At 42.3% G+C, this 20,463-nt stretch overlaps 1 protein-coding gene across 3 annotated transcripts in view; it reads right to left on the bottom strand.

The window, feature by feature from the left end:
- nos1 (nitric oxide synthase 1 (neuronal)) overlaps positions 1 to 20,463 on the bottom strand; it is a 64,620-nt gene that overhangs the window by 28,177 nt on the left and 15,980 nt on the right. For all 3 annotated transcript variants that reach the window (XM_029716321.1, XM_029716322.1, XM_029716323.1), the window contains 6 exons: positions 19,338 to 19,483; positions 18,884 to 19,046; positions 17,325 to 17,416; positions 10,091 to 10,232; positions 9,657 to 9,796; positions 8,349 to 8,523 (listed from right to left, as the gene is read on the bottom strand). In XM_029716321.1, coding sequence (XP_029572181.1) covers positions 8,349 to 8,523; positions 9,657 to 9,796; positions 10,091 to 10,232; positions 17,325 to 17,416; positions 18,884 to 19,046; positions 19,338 to 19,483 — 858 coding nt within the window. The remainder of the gene's footprint in view (positions 1 to 8,348; positions 8,524 to 9,656; positions 9,797 to 10,090; positions 10,233 to 17,324; positions 17,417 to 18,883; positions 19,047 to 19,337; positions 19,484 to 20,463) is intronic.

Raw genomic sequence — 20,463 nt, 5'->3', positions numbered from 1 at the left:
GCTTAGATTGTAGGATGGCCGGGGTGTTAAGCACATCCCAGTTTAGGTCACCTAACAGCACGAGCTCTGAAGATAGATGGGGGCAATCAATTCACATATGGTGTCCAGGGCACAACTGGGGGCAGAAGGTGGTCTATAGCAAGTGGCAACGGTTAGAGACTTGTTTCTAGAAAGGTGGATTTTTAAAAATAGAAGCTCAAATTGTTTGGGCACAGACCTGGATAGTAAGACAGAACTCTGCAGGCTAACTCCGCCCCCTTTGGCAGTTCTATCTTGTTGGAAAATGTTATAGTTAGGGATGGAAATATACTGTCAAGTTTGATTTAGAACTACTAACGTTAGCTAGATACCTAACATACCGGTACGTACTATTGCAATGATATGCTATGTGGTCCGTAAGGACAGCGTAGCTAACAAATTGTCAGCCAACATAACGTACAAGGTAACTTATTTGAAAAGTCATTACTTTATTACATTGAGTAGCAAGCTACCCCTTGGTCATTAGGGCAAATCTGGTCTGTGATAGGTGGGGGTTTTCACACCTAGCTTGGCTATTAGACTATTCTTTAGTAAAGCTTGAATAGTCTATTGTTCAGCTATTAGCCCTGCTCCCCAACTTGCAACAAATTGATGTTCCTATCGCATTCCTTTCACTCTTCCACGCATCATCATTCTGCTCCTGAGTGGCTCGCTTGTGGGCATGCTGGCAGGATATAGCAGCATTTTCGGTTGTGCGTCAAGAATTCTGCATGCTGTAGCACATTTGTATGAAGGTGTAGTTATTCACAGGCAAATTGTTATATGCTATGGAGGTACATTTTTGTCGAGAGCAAAACCTTTTTTATTTTCAATCAAAAATAATTGTTCTGAAAGCAACCTTCTTCCGACACAAAGGAAGTCAAAGCGGACACCTACGAAGATGGCATCTCAGGTAAGCAGCACTGGGCTGTATTGACACATTTTCTTTGCTTTCAGAGAGTGAGCTGACTAGGGGGTCGAAAATGTAGATATTGTCAGATGTTCACTGTCCGAGAGACAGGCCGTGGAAGCTTTATTGCTGGCAAAAGTGTACATAACCAGAGGTAATTAAACTGTCCTGTGATCTTTTTCTCCATCTCTGCCTGTCTTGTTGTACATGGAACCTGTATCATATGCATTAATTTAAAAAAACTTAAGATGTCAGCTGCTAATTTTCAGATTTACACCACATAAACACAGTCATTTTCACTGGACTATCTGTTACTGCCAAGTCATGATCTCAATAGAAGATACCTAATGTGGCGCACACACCTATCGGAGTGTACCTGAAACATTTAAATCTAGAGGGCTATGTGTCTCACCACTTGGTTATTGCAAGGCTATAACCAAGTGGTGAGACACATAGCCCTCTATATTTAAATGTTTCAGGTACACTCCGATAGGTGTGTGCGTCACATTAGGTATCTTCTATTGAGGTATCTTCACATTAGGTGTCTTCCCTCCCGCATCTGAACTGGCTGACACAGAGGGCACAGCATGATTATAGGTGAGATGTCACTTGGTTGGGTCAACAGGAAGTATTATTAAAGAGATGCTTTACATTGAAATATAGACAGATGTAGTCGTCCCAGAGTTAATTAATGATCCAAGGTCAGTTTTGCATTTCACCTCCTGATTTAAGATGACTGACCGTGTTAGAATAAAAAAAACAAGACTTAATCATGCTCTCTCGTCTGCAGGTATGTTTTGATGTGAGAGAGGAAACCAGTCCCGTCATCGCCACCTCACCCGCACTTAAGATAACCTTCGGGCCAACTGGGGGCCCAAGGCTGGTTAGGAGACACCGCAATTGTGATGAACTAAGAGAATATTGTGGTAGCACTGTAATTCATGAATCATATGCTGTCTGCCGCTGTTCTTACCTCTCTCCCCACCTCATCTTTCTTCCTCGTTTTAAAATGCACACCATATGTGCATTGAAGTACAGAATTAACTTGTATTTATAATATTACAATTATTATAATTATAATGCATTTATAACACCTGGATAATGAACTTCTTTCAATAAAGCGTTTCACATTCTCCACTGGAATGAAATTAATTATCTCATTGAAATACTATCCTGTGTCCTCAGATTAATGCAGATGAAGGGAGTTAGATATGCATAGTTTTTTTTCCTGTACATATGAATTACAAATCAATCATGTTTCTAGTCTATTGCATAGTTAGCATGTGTAATCATTGATGTCCCAGGAGCAGGAGTGGTAAACACTGTTGAAGTGTATAATTGTAATACATACATGCAGACACAGCATCATTCAAATAATGGAGTTTGATATGACTGAAAAATAATGTCTCAGAGATTCATACCTGAACCGCACCTTTATTTGCCAAGGAAGAGTACATGATCAGTGAATATATTTAATGTACAGGCTACAATGTGGGAATTTCATGCGTGGTAATAACTACAGTACGTGTATATAGGACTTGCATCCTTGGCACAATAAAGTTAATATATTCTACTCTATCCATAGGCTTCATTAATGCCATTCAGACTTGAAGTTGATACAACAACTATGATAGCTGAGGTTCATAGATTGGTATGAATATTAGTTCAGAACCTAACGTTTTAGGGTGCATACACTGAACGGTTACATACTGTAGCTAGCTACACATCCATAGGCATACAGTTATTTTTATCCTCCACTACAAAATAATCAAGTAAATAGTTAGCTAGCTATGTTACTTCAGCTGCATTGCAAGGTAAGCTTACACAATTTGCAGTAAATGCTTTAGCTAGCTAGATTCTTTACATCCACCGTTTCACAAGATGACAGCCTGGTTTGCTGGTTCTCAGGAGTCACAAAAACATTAAAACAACACGAATTACAAATTCATTCTCCTAACACTAGCTAGCTGGCTAATGTTAGCTAGTCAGATAATTTACGAAAATCACTATTTAGCAAGTTAACTTCATGACAAAAGAATATGCACAAACTTTTGTCTCTACATTAAACTAACATATTCCTAACATATTCCAAATGATTTGCTTGACTCGTTATGACGTTATAACAACTTACATCTGGTTCCACCGTAATGTTTTGTCAGCCACCCTTGTTGAAGAACGCCCCAAGGAAGGCTCGCATCAAAATTCGTCATTGGAACCACTCAATATGATTGGTAATATAAAAACCTTGGGACCCAAATGCATAATGAGTGCTTTAACTCCCCCTTGTGGTGGTCTGGAGCAATGAAGCCGTGACGCTGGGTACCTCTAAGTCCCGCGGTGCAAGCTCGCAACTTTTAAAGGAGGAACCACTGTAGGTCCTGGATGGCAGGAAGCTTGGCCCCAATGATGTACTGGGTGGTACGCACTACTCTCTGTAGCGCCATACAGTCAGATACCAAGCAGTTGCCATACCAGGCGGTGATGCAACCGGTCAGGATGCTCTCGATGGTGCAGCTGTAGAACTTTGAGGATCTGGGGACCCATGCCAAATTGTTTCATTCTCCTGAGGGGGAAAAAGGTGTTGTCGTGCCCTTTTCACAACTGTCTTCGTATGTTTGGACCATGATAGTTTGTTGGTGATGTGGACACCAAGGAACTTGAAACTCTCGACCCGCTCCACTTCAGCACTCTCGATGAAAATGGGGGCCTTTTCGGCCCTCCTTTTCCTGTAGTCCACGATCATATCCTTTGTCTTGCTCAGAGTGAGGGAGACGTTGTTGGCCTGGGACAACACTGACAGGTCTTTTACCTCCTCCATATAGGCTGTCTCATCGTTGATGGTGATCAGGCATACCACTGTTGTGTCATCAGCAAACTGATGGTGTTGGAGTCATGCTTGGCCACGCAGTCATGGGTGAACAGGGAGTACAGGAGGGGACTAAGCACACACCCCTGAGGGGAACCGGTGTTGAAGATCAGCGTGGTGGATGTGTTGTTGCCTACCCTTACCACCTGGCGGCAGCCCGTCAGGAAGTCCAGGATCCAGTTGCAGAGGGAGGTGTTTAGTCCCAGGGTCCTTAGCTTAGTGATGAGCTTTGTGGGCACTATGGTGTTGAACCCTGAGCTGTAGTCAATGAACAGCATTCTCACATGTGTTCCTTTTGTCCAGGTGGGAAAGGGCAGTGTGGAGTGCGATTGAGATTGTGTCATCTGTGGATCTGTTGGGGCGGTGTGCGAATTGGAGTGGCACTAGGATTTCCGGGATGATGGTGTTGTGAGCCATGACCAGTCTTTCAAAGCACTTCATGGCTACTGACGTGAGTGCTACAGGTTGGTAGTCATTTAGGCAGGTTACCTTAGTGTTCTTGGGCACAGGGACTGGTGGTCTGCTTGAAACATGTAGGTATTACAGACTCAGTCAGGGAGAGGTTGAAAATGTCAGTGAAGACACTTGCCAGTTGGTCCGCGCATGCTCTGAGTACACGCCCTGGCAATCCGTCTGGCCCCTCTGCCTTGTGAATATTGACCCGTTTAAAAGTCTTGCTCACACCGGCTATGGAGAGCGTGATCACAGTCGTCCGGAACAGCTTTCATGCATGCTTCAGTGTTGCTTGCCTCGAAGCGAACATAAAAGGCATTTAGCTCCGCTGGAAGGCTCGCGTCACTGGGCAAATCACGGCTGGGTTTCCCTTTGTAGTCCGTAATAGTTTGCAAGCCCTGCCACATCCGATGAACGGCAGAGCCGGTGTAGTAGGATTCAATCTTAGTCCAAAATTGACGCTTTGCCTGTTTGATGGTTCATCTGAGGGCATAACAGGATTCCTTATAAGTGTCTAGATTAGTGTCCTGCTCCTTGTAAGAGGCAGCTCTAGCTTTTAGCTTGGTGAGGATGTTGCCTGTAATCAATGGCTTCTGGTTGGGATATGTACGTACAGTCACTGTGGGGACGACATCCTCAATGCACTCATTGATGAAGCCGGTGACTGAGATGGTATACTCCTCAATGCCATTGGATGAATCACGGAACAGTCTGTGCTAGAAAAACAGTAGTGTAGCATCTGCATCATCGGGCCACTTCCGTATTGAGCGAGTCACTGGTATTTCCTGCTTTAGTTTTTGCTTGTAAGCAGGAGGATAGAGTTATGGTCAGATTTGCCAAATGTAGGGCTTGGGAGAGCAGTGTATGCGTCTCTGTGTGTGGAGTAAAGGTGGTCTAAAAACACACAAGTCTGGTTTGGACCGTGCCAGTTAAAGGTTTATACCAATTGCATTTGGCTTCCCAAGGCAAGCCACTCAATACTGAGTCAGTCTGGTTGCTGCCTGTTTCCAGACATCAATGAGTGAATATCTGTCATCGATGCTCCGCTAAAGGCAGAAGAGCGGCAGAGCGGCTTGCCCATCGTCCTCCGCCACTGTCTGGAGGAGGTCGCCATTATCCTAGTGGATGAAGAGCCTCCCCCTTCCCCTGGGGCCAAGCCCTGGAAAAGTCGGTAAAGTTTCTTGGGGTAGCCATCCATGATGTCAGCCCATGAGGACTGGGTCTGCGAAGCAGTCTTGTCGCTTGAGTTAAGAGTGAGACAAACCACATTGGGCGGCTCTGTGCACTCTACGGCAGAGGGTGTTCACAGCAAAAAAAACACACCATGGATGCATGACACTGACCACTGCTTCCGCGTGTTAGACACCCAGGCAGACGACACACAGGGAGTGTGTCCTTACCCGAAATGGTCACCCTGCATTGACAAGGTTGTGCTGGTACAGGGGCCTTGCTTGGTACCCACTGGGCCGAGCTAGCAGGTTCCATGGTTCCAAGAAACAGCTAATCCGAGAACAAAGGGAAAAGAAACTAGCGTTCGCCACTTGGGCTAGAAGCCTAGCTAGTTAGCACAGTTCTAGTAGGATAAGCTAATCCTATAAACAATGTGAACATAGCTGGGGATCAACACATGGGCTGGTAGCATAGCTTGTTAGCACAAAGTTATCCAAAGGAAGCTAGCGCTATTGCTCTTACAAACAAGAGTGGCTCTCGACCAATAAGCAGTGATGCTAGGATGGCCAGTCTACTCAACGCCGGTGGAGGGTTTAACTAAATGAGCGAGCAAACTAGTAATTCTACCCTTCCAGGTAGATAAGCTAGTCGGTAGGATAGCGAGCCTTGCTGAGAGCTAGCCAGGTTAGCTAAGCCTTGCAGCTAAGCTAGCCAAGTCTCAGCAGCTAGCAGTGTGACGCTAGCTACAACAGGAGATGAAGGAATAAAAGCAAATTCTTACCTGAAGCGCAAAATGTTCCTTTTGGTGAAGTCACCCAACAAAAAAGATAACCCTGCACTCGGCGGTGTAACCTTAACAGCACTGTGAAAAGTTAAACAGGAAAACTGATCAAGCCGTGCTGAAGAGAGCTAAGTATAACTGTTCTGTGAGGAAGAGAGGTGAAAATGACCAAAGGACAGGCGAGTGGCTCATTAGTATGAGGTTAGGGGCTCCCTCATTCGCCACTCGACCAGTTTGTCTCGAACAGACGTGTATGATTGTTTATTCGAGGTACTCTGAAAAATTCTGGTTTATCCCCATGGTGACAAATAATTGAAAGAACTGAAGCTAAGTTGGGGCCATACTGCCAAACAGGCTTTAGACCATCAGAAGTGGAGAGATCATGTCTTTGCCTTATCTGCCAGAAGGCACAAACAGGATAAGTGAGATTTCAATTAGGGTGACATTTTACTCTTCTTATCGCTGTTCACAAAATGCTATCGTATTCACTGTTACATTGAAGATAAGCATTCAACATTATCCTTCAAGTAAACTGGTGTGAAAAACCTACGTAACAGGTAAGTCCTGTTGTTTGTAAAGCTACATAGAAAATTGACAATCAAATACAGTACATAGAAGACAAGCAACTAATGTTATCCCTCACGCAAGCAGGTTGTGATAAGGCTATCCTGAGTGACGGGTAAGTGGTTGCAGTCAGTATCAAATCAGATTTCACAATTAGCCTGAATACCCTAAAGACATCATTTTACATTCTATACATTTTTTTAAAAACAACCCTTTTAGAAGTACCTCATGTTCTGCATTAAAATAAGAACATTTCCCATAGTAGCTCACATCTATCGTAACAATTCTGTATATGGGTAAACCTGCATTTAGCAGAAGGGAGTGCATGGGGCTTGAGATGGGAACATGAGATGATGGAAAATGACTGAGAATAGGTCAAGTTACTCTACGCCTTGGAACTCTGAAAACAAAATATTACCGTCATTATAATGGTTATGCTAATACGTTGGCTGAATACCAACAGCACAACCAGAGACGTACATATTTTATCCACGTATTATATCTACAGCCTCTAAGCTTGACATGCTCTAGTCACCATGCTGCAGCATACCGTTTGTGAAAAAACAAGATATTGTCGGACCAACAATAGAGTGAAGACTTGCTGTTTCCAGGAAAACTATCCATTTTGATATAAAACAAATAAAATATATAAACACTGAGTATACCAAACATTACACCCCCCCCCCCTTTTTGCTCTCAGAACAGACTCAATTATTCAGGGCATAGACTCTACAAGGTGTCGAAAGTGTTGCACAGGGATGCTGGCCCATGTTGACGCCAATGCTTCCCACAGTTGTGTCAAGTTGGCTGCTGGACTATTCTTGATACACACGGGAAACACTGGACCATGAAAACCCCGGCAGCGTTGGAGTTCTTGACATAAACTGGTGCGCCTGGCACCTACTACCATACCCCGTTCAAAGGCACTCAAATATTTTGTCTCGACCATTCACCCTCTGAATGGCACACATACACAATCCATGTCTCAACGTTTAAAAATCCTTCTTTAACCTGTCTCCTCCCCTTCATCTACACTGATTGAAGAAGATTTAACAAGTGATATCCATAAGGGATCATAGCTTTCACCTGGAGTCACCTGGTTAGTCTGTCATGGAAAGAGCAGGTGTTCTTAATGTTTGGTATACTCCGTGTATATTTTGATGTGTTATGGAAACCTATTGCATGAATCTTGAAAGTATAAGTGATGAATGTTAGCTCTGCATGTATGCTGTCATGATATCAGATCAATCCACCACACTGGTAAGTATTGTAGAGGTATCATAACATTTATTTAAAAGCCCTAACAGATTACAGTAAAACACATTATAGATTCTAGTAAATATCATAGTAAATATTATAGTAAAAAGTCCACTCACAACTCTTGCAAATTCCCTTCCGAACCCCACGCATAACATATGTAACACTGTAATACCTCATGGTCTCATTAAAATGTCAAAATAGTGGCATTTAACCATTGTAACGAGAGCTGTTAAAGTTCCTGATCTACCAATCTTGGTGCCAATGTACCAGCCACCGAAGGGATGCTTAGAAATGTTTAGAAATGCTTTAGAAAATGATCATAATACCTCCAAGATGTTGTAACGAGAGCTGTCACAGAAGTCCCTGACTCCGATCTCTGTACCCATGTACCAGCCACTGAACGGACAGGCGGTGAATTCCAGCCCCCCCACCTCTAGCAGCATGCTAGATACAGCAGGTAGGCTGTACCACTTCAGATTCAAGTCCTTGAACCAATCATACCTGTATGAAGCATAGAAAGACAAAGAGATACGTTCAAATGAACAGTCAAGGTTTGGAGGAGTGATGGTGAATGTGACATATCTTGACTAATTGATTCAAATAAATAGGTTCATTTTCAAGGTATGTAGAGGATGTTTAAGGGTACATATTATATACAGCGTAAATTGAAGCTGACTTGGCTTCTGTTGTTCATCTCAAGGTGCTTCCATCTCAACAATTCTATATTGAGAGTTGAACATTTTACATTCTGAATCGATGTAAAAGTGCACATTCTTATCTTGATGAAAATCCGACATATTAGCGTGGATCTTGTTCTGGAGGCAGCTCTGCAAAGTGGTCAGTAGTTGGCACAGCCACAGTCATAAAATCAGATTTTAAACCACACTGCTACATTTTTACAATATAGCCTATTTTGACTCTGCAGTTGGCCTATCTAAGCGGAAATCACTCAGTTCTGCCTCCAGGACAAGATTCATGACAATAAACTGCAAAAAGCCGTGGGAAGAGATTAGTGACAAGCTTACATTCTGATATTGAACGTTTGTATAGCACGTCATGGAAAGAAAATACTGTATGCATGTGCAAAGAAATGAAGGATTTCTCCAAGAGATGCTAGATATCTGCCTACTGGGATGTGGTGTGTATTGTTCTACAAGGCAATTTGCTCCTACACTGTAGTTAATAGATACACAGCCAAGAAGTACAGGAGCGCAGCCAAAACTAACATTATCACATGCTCACAGCAAAAACACCTGCAATCGCTTCTGAAATTACTGGCCCTACATCCATCTACCTGGTGCTACACAGGCTCTGAGTTGCCCATGGGGGACGGTCTATTCAGTAGCAGAGAGCCATCACAGCTTCATGGCAACAGAGCAGAGTTGAGGCCAACTAAACTGATGCAGGGGGAGATGGGGGTGGCGAAGGACAGTTCTGGGAGCTTGTTTGATAGAGGATGCCATGTGCTGGGGATGAAACTCCCTCTGTGCCTGAAGACATTGTGAGTGTGTGTCTGTGTGGTATGTTAGTGGTATGTTAGCATGACAATTGGAACACACCCCAACCCAGCCTCTGTTCCTGTATCACTCTGTTATGACACTTGGGCGTGTATGTGTGTGTGTCGTCTAACTCACTTGGGATGGGTGATCTGCACCTCCAGAATAAGGTCTTGGGGGATCTCAAACAGCTCTGGGTCATTCCCATTGGATTGCAGCAGGAGGGGCAGCACGTCGAAACGACCCTTGGGAGCCTTCCAGCCCTGCTGGATGCAGATCTAGTAACCAAAACATTTCATAAACATTTTACGTGGACTCACTCAAGTAGATGTGTAACTCCTGTTTGGTGGTTTCCACTCCAGTTTTAGTCAGAGTTTTGGCCTTGCTCAGAGGCATGTTATATAAAGATATTGAACACTTTCAGGTTTTAGATCTACTGTAAGTGGTTCAGTGGGTTGAACCTGACAAGGCAAAGTTTGAGGTTTCAAATCCCATGAGGGACACATATTCCATGCTGTTACGAACAATAATTCACTTTGAATAACAGTGACCACAGTGTCCTTTTACTCTACCTCAGTGAATTCCACGTTGGCTGGGTCTCCCAGAATCTGACCATCGGGCTGCTTGTAACCGGCATAGCGAATCAGCTGTGTGTTCCATACCCGAAAGTCGTGCTTGCCATCTGTCCTCTGAGGAAATATGGTAATGGCAGATCTGGATAGATATAACCCACCAGCCCCCAGAGAGAGAGAAAGTTTAATGACGAGAGTTTAAAGACAGTATCTATAGATTAGCAAAGCAACAAATGAATGTCTAACCAACCACATAGTATCTAATGGTTTAGGGCAGTTTAATTTAGGAGGTTGTGGGTAAGGCAGGCTAGGAAGGCTGACAGGGCCAAAGCTCAGTTACCTTTAGTCCCCCACTACTGAACCTATCCTGTTGGGTAGGTTCAACCCTTTTGCCATGACTGGGCAAAAGGGTTGATTCTACTAATCTGGCTGTAAGTCTTCTTCCCAAAGGACCCAAATATCTCTGGGCACCAATCTCTATGCTTGCCTTACAGAGGAGAAACTAGTGTCCTCTATAGTCAATACAAGCCCAAAGAATGAGAGGAGAATTGACTATATAAAACTCAAATTGTTTTGGGGTCTGAATCTAAGCAGAAGCAGCCTGGCTGCAGATCAGTTTGTGCTTCATCCAACTCCTTCATTTGTTGTTATGCCGTACACAAACCCGACAGAGGCTTAAGCGCAAACTGATATGCTATCAGGCTTCTGCTACATGCTGACAGTGGCTAAGTATTATTTGATGTACAGCATCAGCAGTCTTTGGGAATGTGATGTGACTAACTCAGTGCAGTGATGAGTCAGACACATACAGTAGGGGAGAGTGGGGTATGTTGAGACATTTTTTACATTCAGCACCACTATGTCAAGGGAAATCATCCTTCTTTCTAAGAAAGATAACTACATATATTTCAGGGTGTCTTGTATCCCTGAAAATAATCACAATTAATGTAAAACGTGTTACCCCGGGTATGGGCTAAGTTGAGCATAGGGACAGGGTAAGTTGAACCGCCTTGGGGTAAGTGGGTGATAGTGTCCTGTGATAGTGGGTGATGGTAGGTCAAAGTTTAATTCATGGAATTGGGGTGTGGTATGTTGTATATCTTAAATGTATGCCTACATTCAGATAGATATCCCTGTTCAATATCACTTAGCCTTGCATTTATTGACCAGTTGTCTGGGACAGGGATGTTTCCCTGTGCCAATACATAGGCAAGTTCTCTGCATTTGAGGCTACTAAGCCCATGAAACTGGTCTGAGATTATTGCTATGCTTAGCAAGCTCAGACTCCATGTCAACAGACATGTGCCTCTGGCTCTGCTACTCTATCATAGCCTCTCTTTCAAACAGGTGTTCATTTTCTTTTTTGTCAATGTAGCTCTTCAGTGTCATTCAGTCTTTTTAATATCCCTTGCTGCAGCTCGAATGGACTTCTTCCCTTCTCTCACTTCCTTGGCTGCTCTCTTAAGAACCTCAAGGGGTGCTACACCCCTATTTGTTTTACATTTGTATACACAGGGCACTACTACTCTGTAACAATAAAAATGCACAATCTAGAGTTCATATGCATGACACATAGCAAAAATACTATGCATAAAACTGACAAATGTAAATTACTTGTATGGGGTATGGTGGTGTCATGACTGTCCACGAGAATCCGAACAGATCAGGTTTGCAATGAATAACTTCACTCAGACACCCTTCTCACCCACGGGGGGAATCAACAGCTCCCGTCTCCAAAGGAAAGGACTAGTGGGGATTAACAGCTCACGTCCTGTTGTAAATCAACAGGATTAGATGCAGGTCTCCCTCTCCAAATTGGAATGTCTTCAAGAAACTTTTCCCGCCAAAACTAACAAATACTGGAACAAATGTTTCTAACATAGAATGTGGGGAATGGTCAAAGGCGATCTATAGAACACTAATGTAATTTTGTTTGTTATTTTGTGACATCATACATTTTTTTATAAAGGAAATACTGTAACTTGGAAAGTATACCCACTACATGTGTGAAGTTTCCATCCTATGTGCATGTAATATGACAATTATGAAAGTGTTTTTGTTAATAGAGGGATGTGATAAGAGAATTGCAATAAGAGAATTGTTTTACATCAACTTTGCATAGTGAGAAGTCACACCCCTGAGTGAGGTTAGAGAACGTGTCAGCCTGACGGAACCGCCCATTCGAACAAACTGTATAAAAGGATGGTTAAGAATTAACATACTAGACCAGAAAAGCATTGAGCTGCAGCTGCATGTTTAAAGTGGTCTGAACTTTGAATCTCAACACGAGGTAGAGATGATAAACTCACCTCCCGGACAATCACTGGTACGGCTGATTAACTGTCCTAAGTAAAGTATCTAGAAAAGCAAATTTAAGTGGGACCATTCTACTACTCTGCTAAACCAGCGTATTACGCTACTCTCATCACCCCACTGGGAACCATCTTCAAAGAGGCATCTTCAGGAGTAAATGGAAGGAATATCAACTCTCTAGTTCTGTTCAGGACTACACGACAAGTCGTCGGATACTGAAGAACTACAGAGAAGAACAGTAGAAGACTTGTTGGAACCATTTTGGGACAATCTGAGCCTTACAAGCGTGCCACGACAAGGCCCAACCCCCTTTCCAAGGCCCTGTCCACCGAGAGAGATCCGGCATTTCACGTAAATACATTCTTGATTTCTTACTCAAAGAGGGCGGTGGATCGTGTGTAAAGGATATGATTACTGTGAGTGAGAGTAGTTTCTAAAATGTACCAAGGTTAAGTGTCTCTGTCCCGCTCTGACCCCCCCCCCCCCCCATCTATTTTGTAACAAGCAGCAATATTGTTGTCATTCCGCTAGGGACATGTTTTTAACGTATTAAGTGTGTATGTTTATTCTGTTACCATATAATTAGCTAGTAAATAAAACTTCTACCAATTTGTGTTGTACTGAATCATAAGTTAGGCTCAGGTTTTTGCAGATGCAAGGAGGTTACAACTGTTCAGAATGATGATATGATACAAGGTTATGATTAATAAGTTGACTGTTAGATGTGATAGGTAAAGATCTTTAGAGAGTTTAATTTGGGAGATGGTAACTCTTTAAAGAACTGCTCTCATGGTGCCCCAGATCCTCATGAGTTAATTGTTACATGATTAATTTAAAATCTGGTAACAATTAAACATATTTAGGTAATTAGTTAAGTCTTCAGATTAATGTTAAAGTCAAATCACGACAGTGGCCATTGGCTCAACTAACCCCAAGACAAACAATTTTACTATATTAGCCCACAGAGCTACAAGGATGCACTTTGATGCTCAGTTTGAACCTCATATTCTAGCATCAGGAAACCTACAGGGGTTCCTCAATTAAAAGTTTTGAGATTATAACGCGGGACTTAAGGGGTAATTTGTGGTTTAGTACGTTACCCTGCGGCACTGCTTCATCGCGGTGGTCTGGAGGAAGAGGGAGTTAGAGCACTGATTATGCTTTTGGGCCCCAAGGCGCTAAATGTGTCTCTACCTGACAATGAATGGGCGATAAACCAAATAGAAACTGATAATTGTGCATGACTTCAAAATTGAATTTCAATTAACTGAATGATGGATGAAGAAGTTTATTGAATTTAGAACAATAGTGTAAGAATTTCTATTCCTCTATCCTGCACGCACACCGGGAAAAATACACTTATTTGTTTCTACTTGGTCAGAAGAAGCTGAAAGCTAAGGTTTTTATTCTATGAGAAACGAAAATGTTCAATTATATTCCATGATATTTTTAAGATATGTGTTGACTGAATATAAGCAGCAAGTGGTGTTTGCTAAATAATCAAGTTGATGGCGCAGTCGTAGAGCTTTTGACTCACTCATTCATGGCTTTGGATCAAAATAAATAAGTACCAACATTCTTTCTGATAGTCAAGAAGTGAAAAATTTAAAATAAGTGATTATAAAAAGTCACAACACTACAATTGATCGCTAGTTTTGGTCTCAAATAAGCACGGTCTGTGAAGAGCATTTAACTAAAATCGGCAGAGAGTCAGGCGGAGAGCAACCCATTTAAATTATATGAGCAAAAAATTATTACATTTTAATTGGAAAGGCAAGGCAGACAAAATCAAAAGGGCTGTAGGCTTGGCGGAGTTACAGATGAATGTTTTCAGTTGATGCCAAACAAGTTCGTTCGGGTTTAAAATCAGGAGACCTACATGTAGAAAATTATTTTTAGATATACAGTGAGGGAAAAAAGTATTTGATCCCCTGCTGATTTTGTACGTTTGCCCACTGACAAAGAAATGATCAGTCTATAATTTTAATGGTAGGTTTATTTGAACAGTGAGAGACAGAATAACAACAACAAAAAAACTGAAAAACGCATGTCAAAAATGTTAGAAATTGATTTGCATTTTAATGAGGGAAATAAGTATTTGACCCCCTCTCAATCAGAAAGATTTCTGGCTCCCAGGTGTCTTTTATACAGGTAACGAGCTGAGATTAGGAGCACACTCTTAAAGGGAGTGCTCCTAATCTCAGCTTGTTACCTGTATGAAAGACCCCTGTCCACAGAAGCAATCAATCAATCAGATTCCAAACTCTCCACCATGGCCAAGACCAAAGAGCTCTCCAAGGATGTCAGGGACAAGATTGCAGACCTACACAAGGCTGGAATGGGCTACAAGACCATCACCAAGCAGCTTGGTGAGAATGTGACAACAGTTGGTGCGATTATTCGCAAATGGAAGAAACACAAAAGAACTGTCAATCTCCATTGGCCTGGGGCTCCATGCAAGATCTCACCTCGTAGAGTTGCAATGATCATGAGAACGGTGAGGAATCAGCCCAGAACTACACGGGAGGATCTTGTCAATGATCTCAAGGCAGCTGGGACCATAGTCACCAAGAAAACAATTGGTAACACACTACGCCGTGAGGGACTGAAATCCTGCAGCGCCGGTCCCCCTGCTCAAGAACGCACATATACATGCCCGTCTGAAGTTTGCCAATGAACATCTGAATGATTCAGAGGACAACTGGGTGAAAGTGTTGTGGTCAGATGAGACCAAAACCGTTTCGCACTGCTCTGAGACAAGCAAGACTATTTAATAAACAAATACATTTTAAAACAGTTTTCTTAATTAGCCGCTGCATTATTCTATAAAACCCCTTAGATATTAATTTAGCATCCTTTAAATTTAATTAGATCTAGTACTGTACAAGGACCTTTTATGTATCTGCCAGTATTTTCATTTAGAGATTCCGGTAAAGAAAGGTATGTAGAGGGGTAACTTTCTTCCCAAGATCTCTTACCATGTTGTACAATTGTGTGATTAGCCTACCAGTTGGTGTAACTGTAATGTTGATTCTCTTGAGAGGAATTTTGCTCTTCACTATCAGAATATTAAAAACGTTAAAAATGCATTCAATCGCTTTAGCCGTCATGTTGCGGTTCATCTATAAGCCCAGGACGATAGTAAAACGGGCAATAAGATACACTACAAGAAAGGGAACACATATATAACCGTAGAATTGCAGGTTGGAGGGCCATCTAACAAGTGCAGATCGGCAGGCCATCAAGGGAAAACAGACAAATGCAGCACGGGTAAATGGTGGGAGTATCTATGACTCTGAGGACTGGGTAGGGTGGGGGGCCCACGCCCTCCGCTTCGGCTCTCGCCCAAGCTCGGATCCCTGCATCTCTATGTCGCCTGGGTTGTGCCCAACCGGCTCCATCCCCCCTTTCCCCGTTAGGCACGGCCGCATGGTGCACCCACTTTCCCCGTTAGGCACGGCCGCATGGCGCACCCCCAATATCAAGGTGCACATGGGCCTATTTATATAATGAATATGAATTCGGAGGACAGAAATTATTAAATATTAAAGCATTAGACCTCTCACTAAAGGCGTCAGTCATACAAAAGTTATACTTAAATTCGAACTGGTTGGAAATAAGAGTACATGGCCATAAAGGCTAGATCATTTTTCAAGCTGTTCAAACATTCATAGATGACCAGCAGGGTCAAATAATACAAACAATGGTTATAAAGAGTCAACCGGTCAGCACCTTAGCAGTAAATGCCAGTTGGCTTTTCAAAGCCGAGCATTCAGAGGTCAAGACAGCAAGTGCGTGTGCGAGAGAGAGGATCGAAACACAGTAACGCGTGGAATATATCAGTAAGAATGTCAGTTTAATATGCAGATCACCTCCTATTACCCTTCTCAGAGTTAAAAATTGTGTATGTTCAATTATTTGTGTCATTGTGGAATTTAAAGCATATTGAAGATAAACAATAGGATTTGAAGCAATAGTCTACCCGTGTGTGGTCAACTATTTCAGCACCATTTTGCACTGCTCTTAGACAAGCATGGGGAATGGTCTTGCTTAATCAATGACATTTTTATTTTCACTGAATCTCTGTTTGGGTATTGGTTAGACTACAATTTGGGTGTGGAAACGTTAGGATTATTTTGCTCTTAGTACTGTAGCCTACTCCCGACCGGTCACGTTGTACAGTGCCATATTTTCCTAACGGAAACCCTGAGGGTTTCATTTTTTTCTTGGAATAGAAACACCATAAAATTAAGCAAATTAATTAAGCAAAATTTCGAAAAATCAATCCCATATACTATGTTCTTACAAAAAAAGGTTTTAAATTCTCTAGCACAGCCAATATTACACACTGTCAAATGCTTCTCAAAGATGTCCTCTGGTGGTCAAACTAGCACTAATGGCAACAATGGCTGACACTTAAATAACGTGCTATAGAATTCTACGGCAGCCCGCAAGGTGTGCTGCAGTACGATGCAACTTTTATAGGATGAACCACTGTATAACAAATTAATTTAACTTAGTGAAAATCAGTTTCTCTGACCTTTTGTGTATGCTTTCCTAAAACCAAAGTGGGGCTCAACTAACCCCCTCTCTCCTATGATGTTTATTCATTGGGGAGTAAAGACGGTGTCGTGACGTGTGGTTAGGCTTGGCAGAGCTGTATTGGACTGATGAAGGACTGATCCTGGCTGGGAGTAGTCTACCAGACTAGAGAGACGCAGTTGACATTGACAGGGAACAGAGGGACAGACAGATGGAGGTTCAAGGTGACAGAAAGGGAGGGGGGAAAGGTAAAACAGAAAGAGACAGAGAACCTGGACAAAGGGAAGAGGGTGACAGACCAGACGAGCAGAGGAAATGACACAGAAAGACAACGTTGAGTAAAAGTCACAGGGATAGACACACAGCACTGCCGACTCACCTCAGGTTGCCTTTGTTAGTGGCATACTTGATGTGATTGCAGATGTAATTGTACATTCCATGAGCCGTTGTGCAGTCTCTGGCATCAAATACCTGTTAGAAAAACATGTAATGAAAGAAAGATCCCGCTGGGCAAAAACTGGTTGAATCAAAGTTGTTTCAACTTCATTTCAACCCCCATCAATGTGAGGACATTGAATCAACGTGGAAAACTGACTACATTTGCTCAACTAAATGTAAATCAAAACTAAACGTTGAACTGACGTCTGTGCCCAGTGGGATACTAAATGCTACCACAGTTTAATTGAGTGCAATGTTTCGACCTGAAGGTCTTCGTCACTCATAAAACAACTCAACACAAAGAATCCAAGGACCTCAGTGAAAGCATGTTGTCATTTACACTATATTGTTAGGGGGAAAATATTGAATTGCGGCATACTCCACAACAGCGTGATTTGATTCCCCTTAGATATCACTTTCATCATCAGCGTTTATTTGATTGTTTCACTACTAACGTTTGACCTGCGATGCCTGGCCTGCCTCCATCAATGTGTGAAGCGACATCACAGACAATATGTTGTTGAAATGGTGAAACATCACTCTGCAATGCATTTATTTGAACTTTTATAATTCAGTGCACATTAGTCACATTATTACACAGATCATGAATATTACACGGATCATGACGAGAGGTGGGGAATGTGTTGTGTACCTCCAGCCAAGTTGATTTGCGAAGTTTATCATACTTGATATCATATTGGCTTAGGAAGATTTGTTTTAAATTAACTGCCCAGTGAAAATCTGACTTTTAAAAGTTCATATTCTGTTAACTCATACCCAAATAATGTTGTCGTCTCATGTGGCCAAAGCATAAATTTGAAACAATAAAAACACTTCAAAAACCCCACCTCAAACAGCCATTTTCTCATAGAACATGTCATTTCCCTGAGGAGAATGAGCTGGCCAATCAGCGGTCTACTTGCATGGATATTTTTTATGACCGGTATACATCCACACCATTCTGTTGTTGGGCCCACACCATTCCAACACAGAAAAGCTGATTTTTAAAGCAGCAATATGTTGCTTTTTTGGGTGACCTGACCAAATTCACATAGAAATTAGTTATAGATCTGTTAATCTCATTGAAAGCAAGTATAAGAAACGGTAGATCTATTCTAGGTGTGCTTTTTCTAACACTTCCTGTGCTTTGGTTTTTGCGTCTTATTTCCAGTTGTGAAAAATATATTTCACAGCGGTTTAGAAATGATTCTCTACACTATACTTGCTTGTTTTTTCACATAAACTGAAATTAGTCTAACTATTAGAATTTGAGCAACCAGGATATGGAGAAGTGCTTTTTGAATAGTGCATCTTTAACATAATTAATAAAAAACATTTGAAGGGAAACTATTTCACTTATATTGTAAGTAATTATAGGTCATATTTAATAAAAATCAGTAAACAACGGGCAGTTACTTTAACATTGAGCATCGAGTTTCTGACCTATAGCTTGGACCACTGAATTCTGCCTACACAGAGCATTTAATCTGAGTTTCCTACCTGTAGTTTGGACCACTGGATGCGTCCTACACAGCGGGCAGCGTTCCTCCAGGCATGCTTGGCTCCATAGATCAGCTCAGTGTCCTTCAGCTGGTACGTCCCTGAGGCCTCAATCTCCTTAGTCACCTCCTCCAGCCGGTCAACATGTGCCTTCGAGCCAAACCTGATGCACACAGCCACGAGGACAGAGAGAAGTAACACAAGGACATGTAAAAAGGACTGGATTTAGAGTATTTCTTGCATCAAAACATTGTGCACAGAAGCATGAGAAGCACAGAAAAAGAAATTCTCTACAATAACACACATTTAGAGTGCTATTTGAATCAAATGTATGTGAGGAAAAACAAAATGGCATTTGTACTACTGATGGGAATGTTGGCAATGAGGGATGCAGGCAAGTACATCCAAAGGTTCTTAAAGTAGCTAAAGTATATGGTAAGTGTAACTTTATTACCTTTTGATGCTGGTGTAGTACTGGTCTATGAAGTCAGTAGCCAGCGGCAGCAGCTCCTCTTTGGTTCGAGATTCGTCTGGCTTGCGGCTCCCCTGGCTAGGTGTCATGATGGACCCGAAACACACACACTCAGTGCAGAGCGGCAACTGAAAGGCAATGTGGATGACATCACGTCAAGGCTCTGATGACATAAAGCACTGAATTTCCTTGTGGTTTCCTGACACAGGTCCTTTGTTCAGTTCACATGGATTCCATAACACCTGGAAAGTCTACTTCTCCCTCTATCTGTTGTTCTCCCTCTATCACGCTCCCTCTCCTACAGACGTATTAATGTAAGACTAAAGTAGAGTAATGGTTCCCACCCCCCCTAGTCCCGTCAGAACAACCAGTCTTGTGTGCTTTACTTAAATATCATGAAGCCCACTCATTTACCATTCCATTAAATCTGCAATTGGTACATCCATTTTGGATTTTTAAATGAATTACAAATTATTCAAGAATCAATGGGTATATAACTTATGCCCAATGAGCTTAGTTCAACTGTCGTACCCCATCATAACCCAAAATATAAGCTTGCTTTACGTCAAGGTCAGTCAACATAGCCTCAAAATATGGTTAAGACTTTCATTTTGATATCATGGATGGTCATTCCTTGCATCTATAGCTCTGTCTATGAATCTGAGAGCAGTTACATTTGTCTAACCACATCCCTCAGCTTTTTACCAAAAGAGTGGCCGGTGCCTGCTAATGACTGAATTAGTCATGGAGTCATAGTGGCAGCCTTCAATTGAGCAGAGAACACACAGACCGGAGAAGAAACAGAAAGAGGCCAGAAGAAAGAGGAACAGGAAAAGAGACAGAGAGAAAAAAAAGAGACTGATCATCACCCAGACCAACCTTGTATGGTCAAAGGAATACAATTAGAATTGAAGTGCGCCGTCACTTTGGGTAGCTGTTAATGCCTTCACTAGATTAGAGGCAGAGGAGGAAATAGGGAGAAAACGGTCACCCGAGCATAAACCCAGAGTGGAAATGTAACAATAACTCAACAGCGCTGCTGCTAAAATGGGCAGTCTAGTCACGCTGGCTGAACCAGCCACCCACTCGCACTGTCCAGCCAGTCGGG

Source organism: Salmo trutta, chromosome 27 (assembly GCF_901001165.1).
Source record: "Salmo trutta chromosome 27, fSalTru1.1, whole genome shotgun sequence".
NCBI lineage: Eukaryota > Metazoa > Chordata > Actinopteri > Salmoniformes > Salmonidae > Salmo > Salmo trutta.
This window is presented reverse-complemented; position numbering and strand designations above follow the sequence as displayed.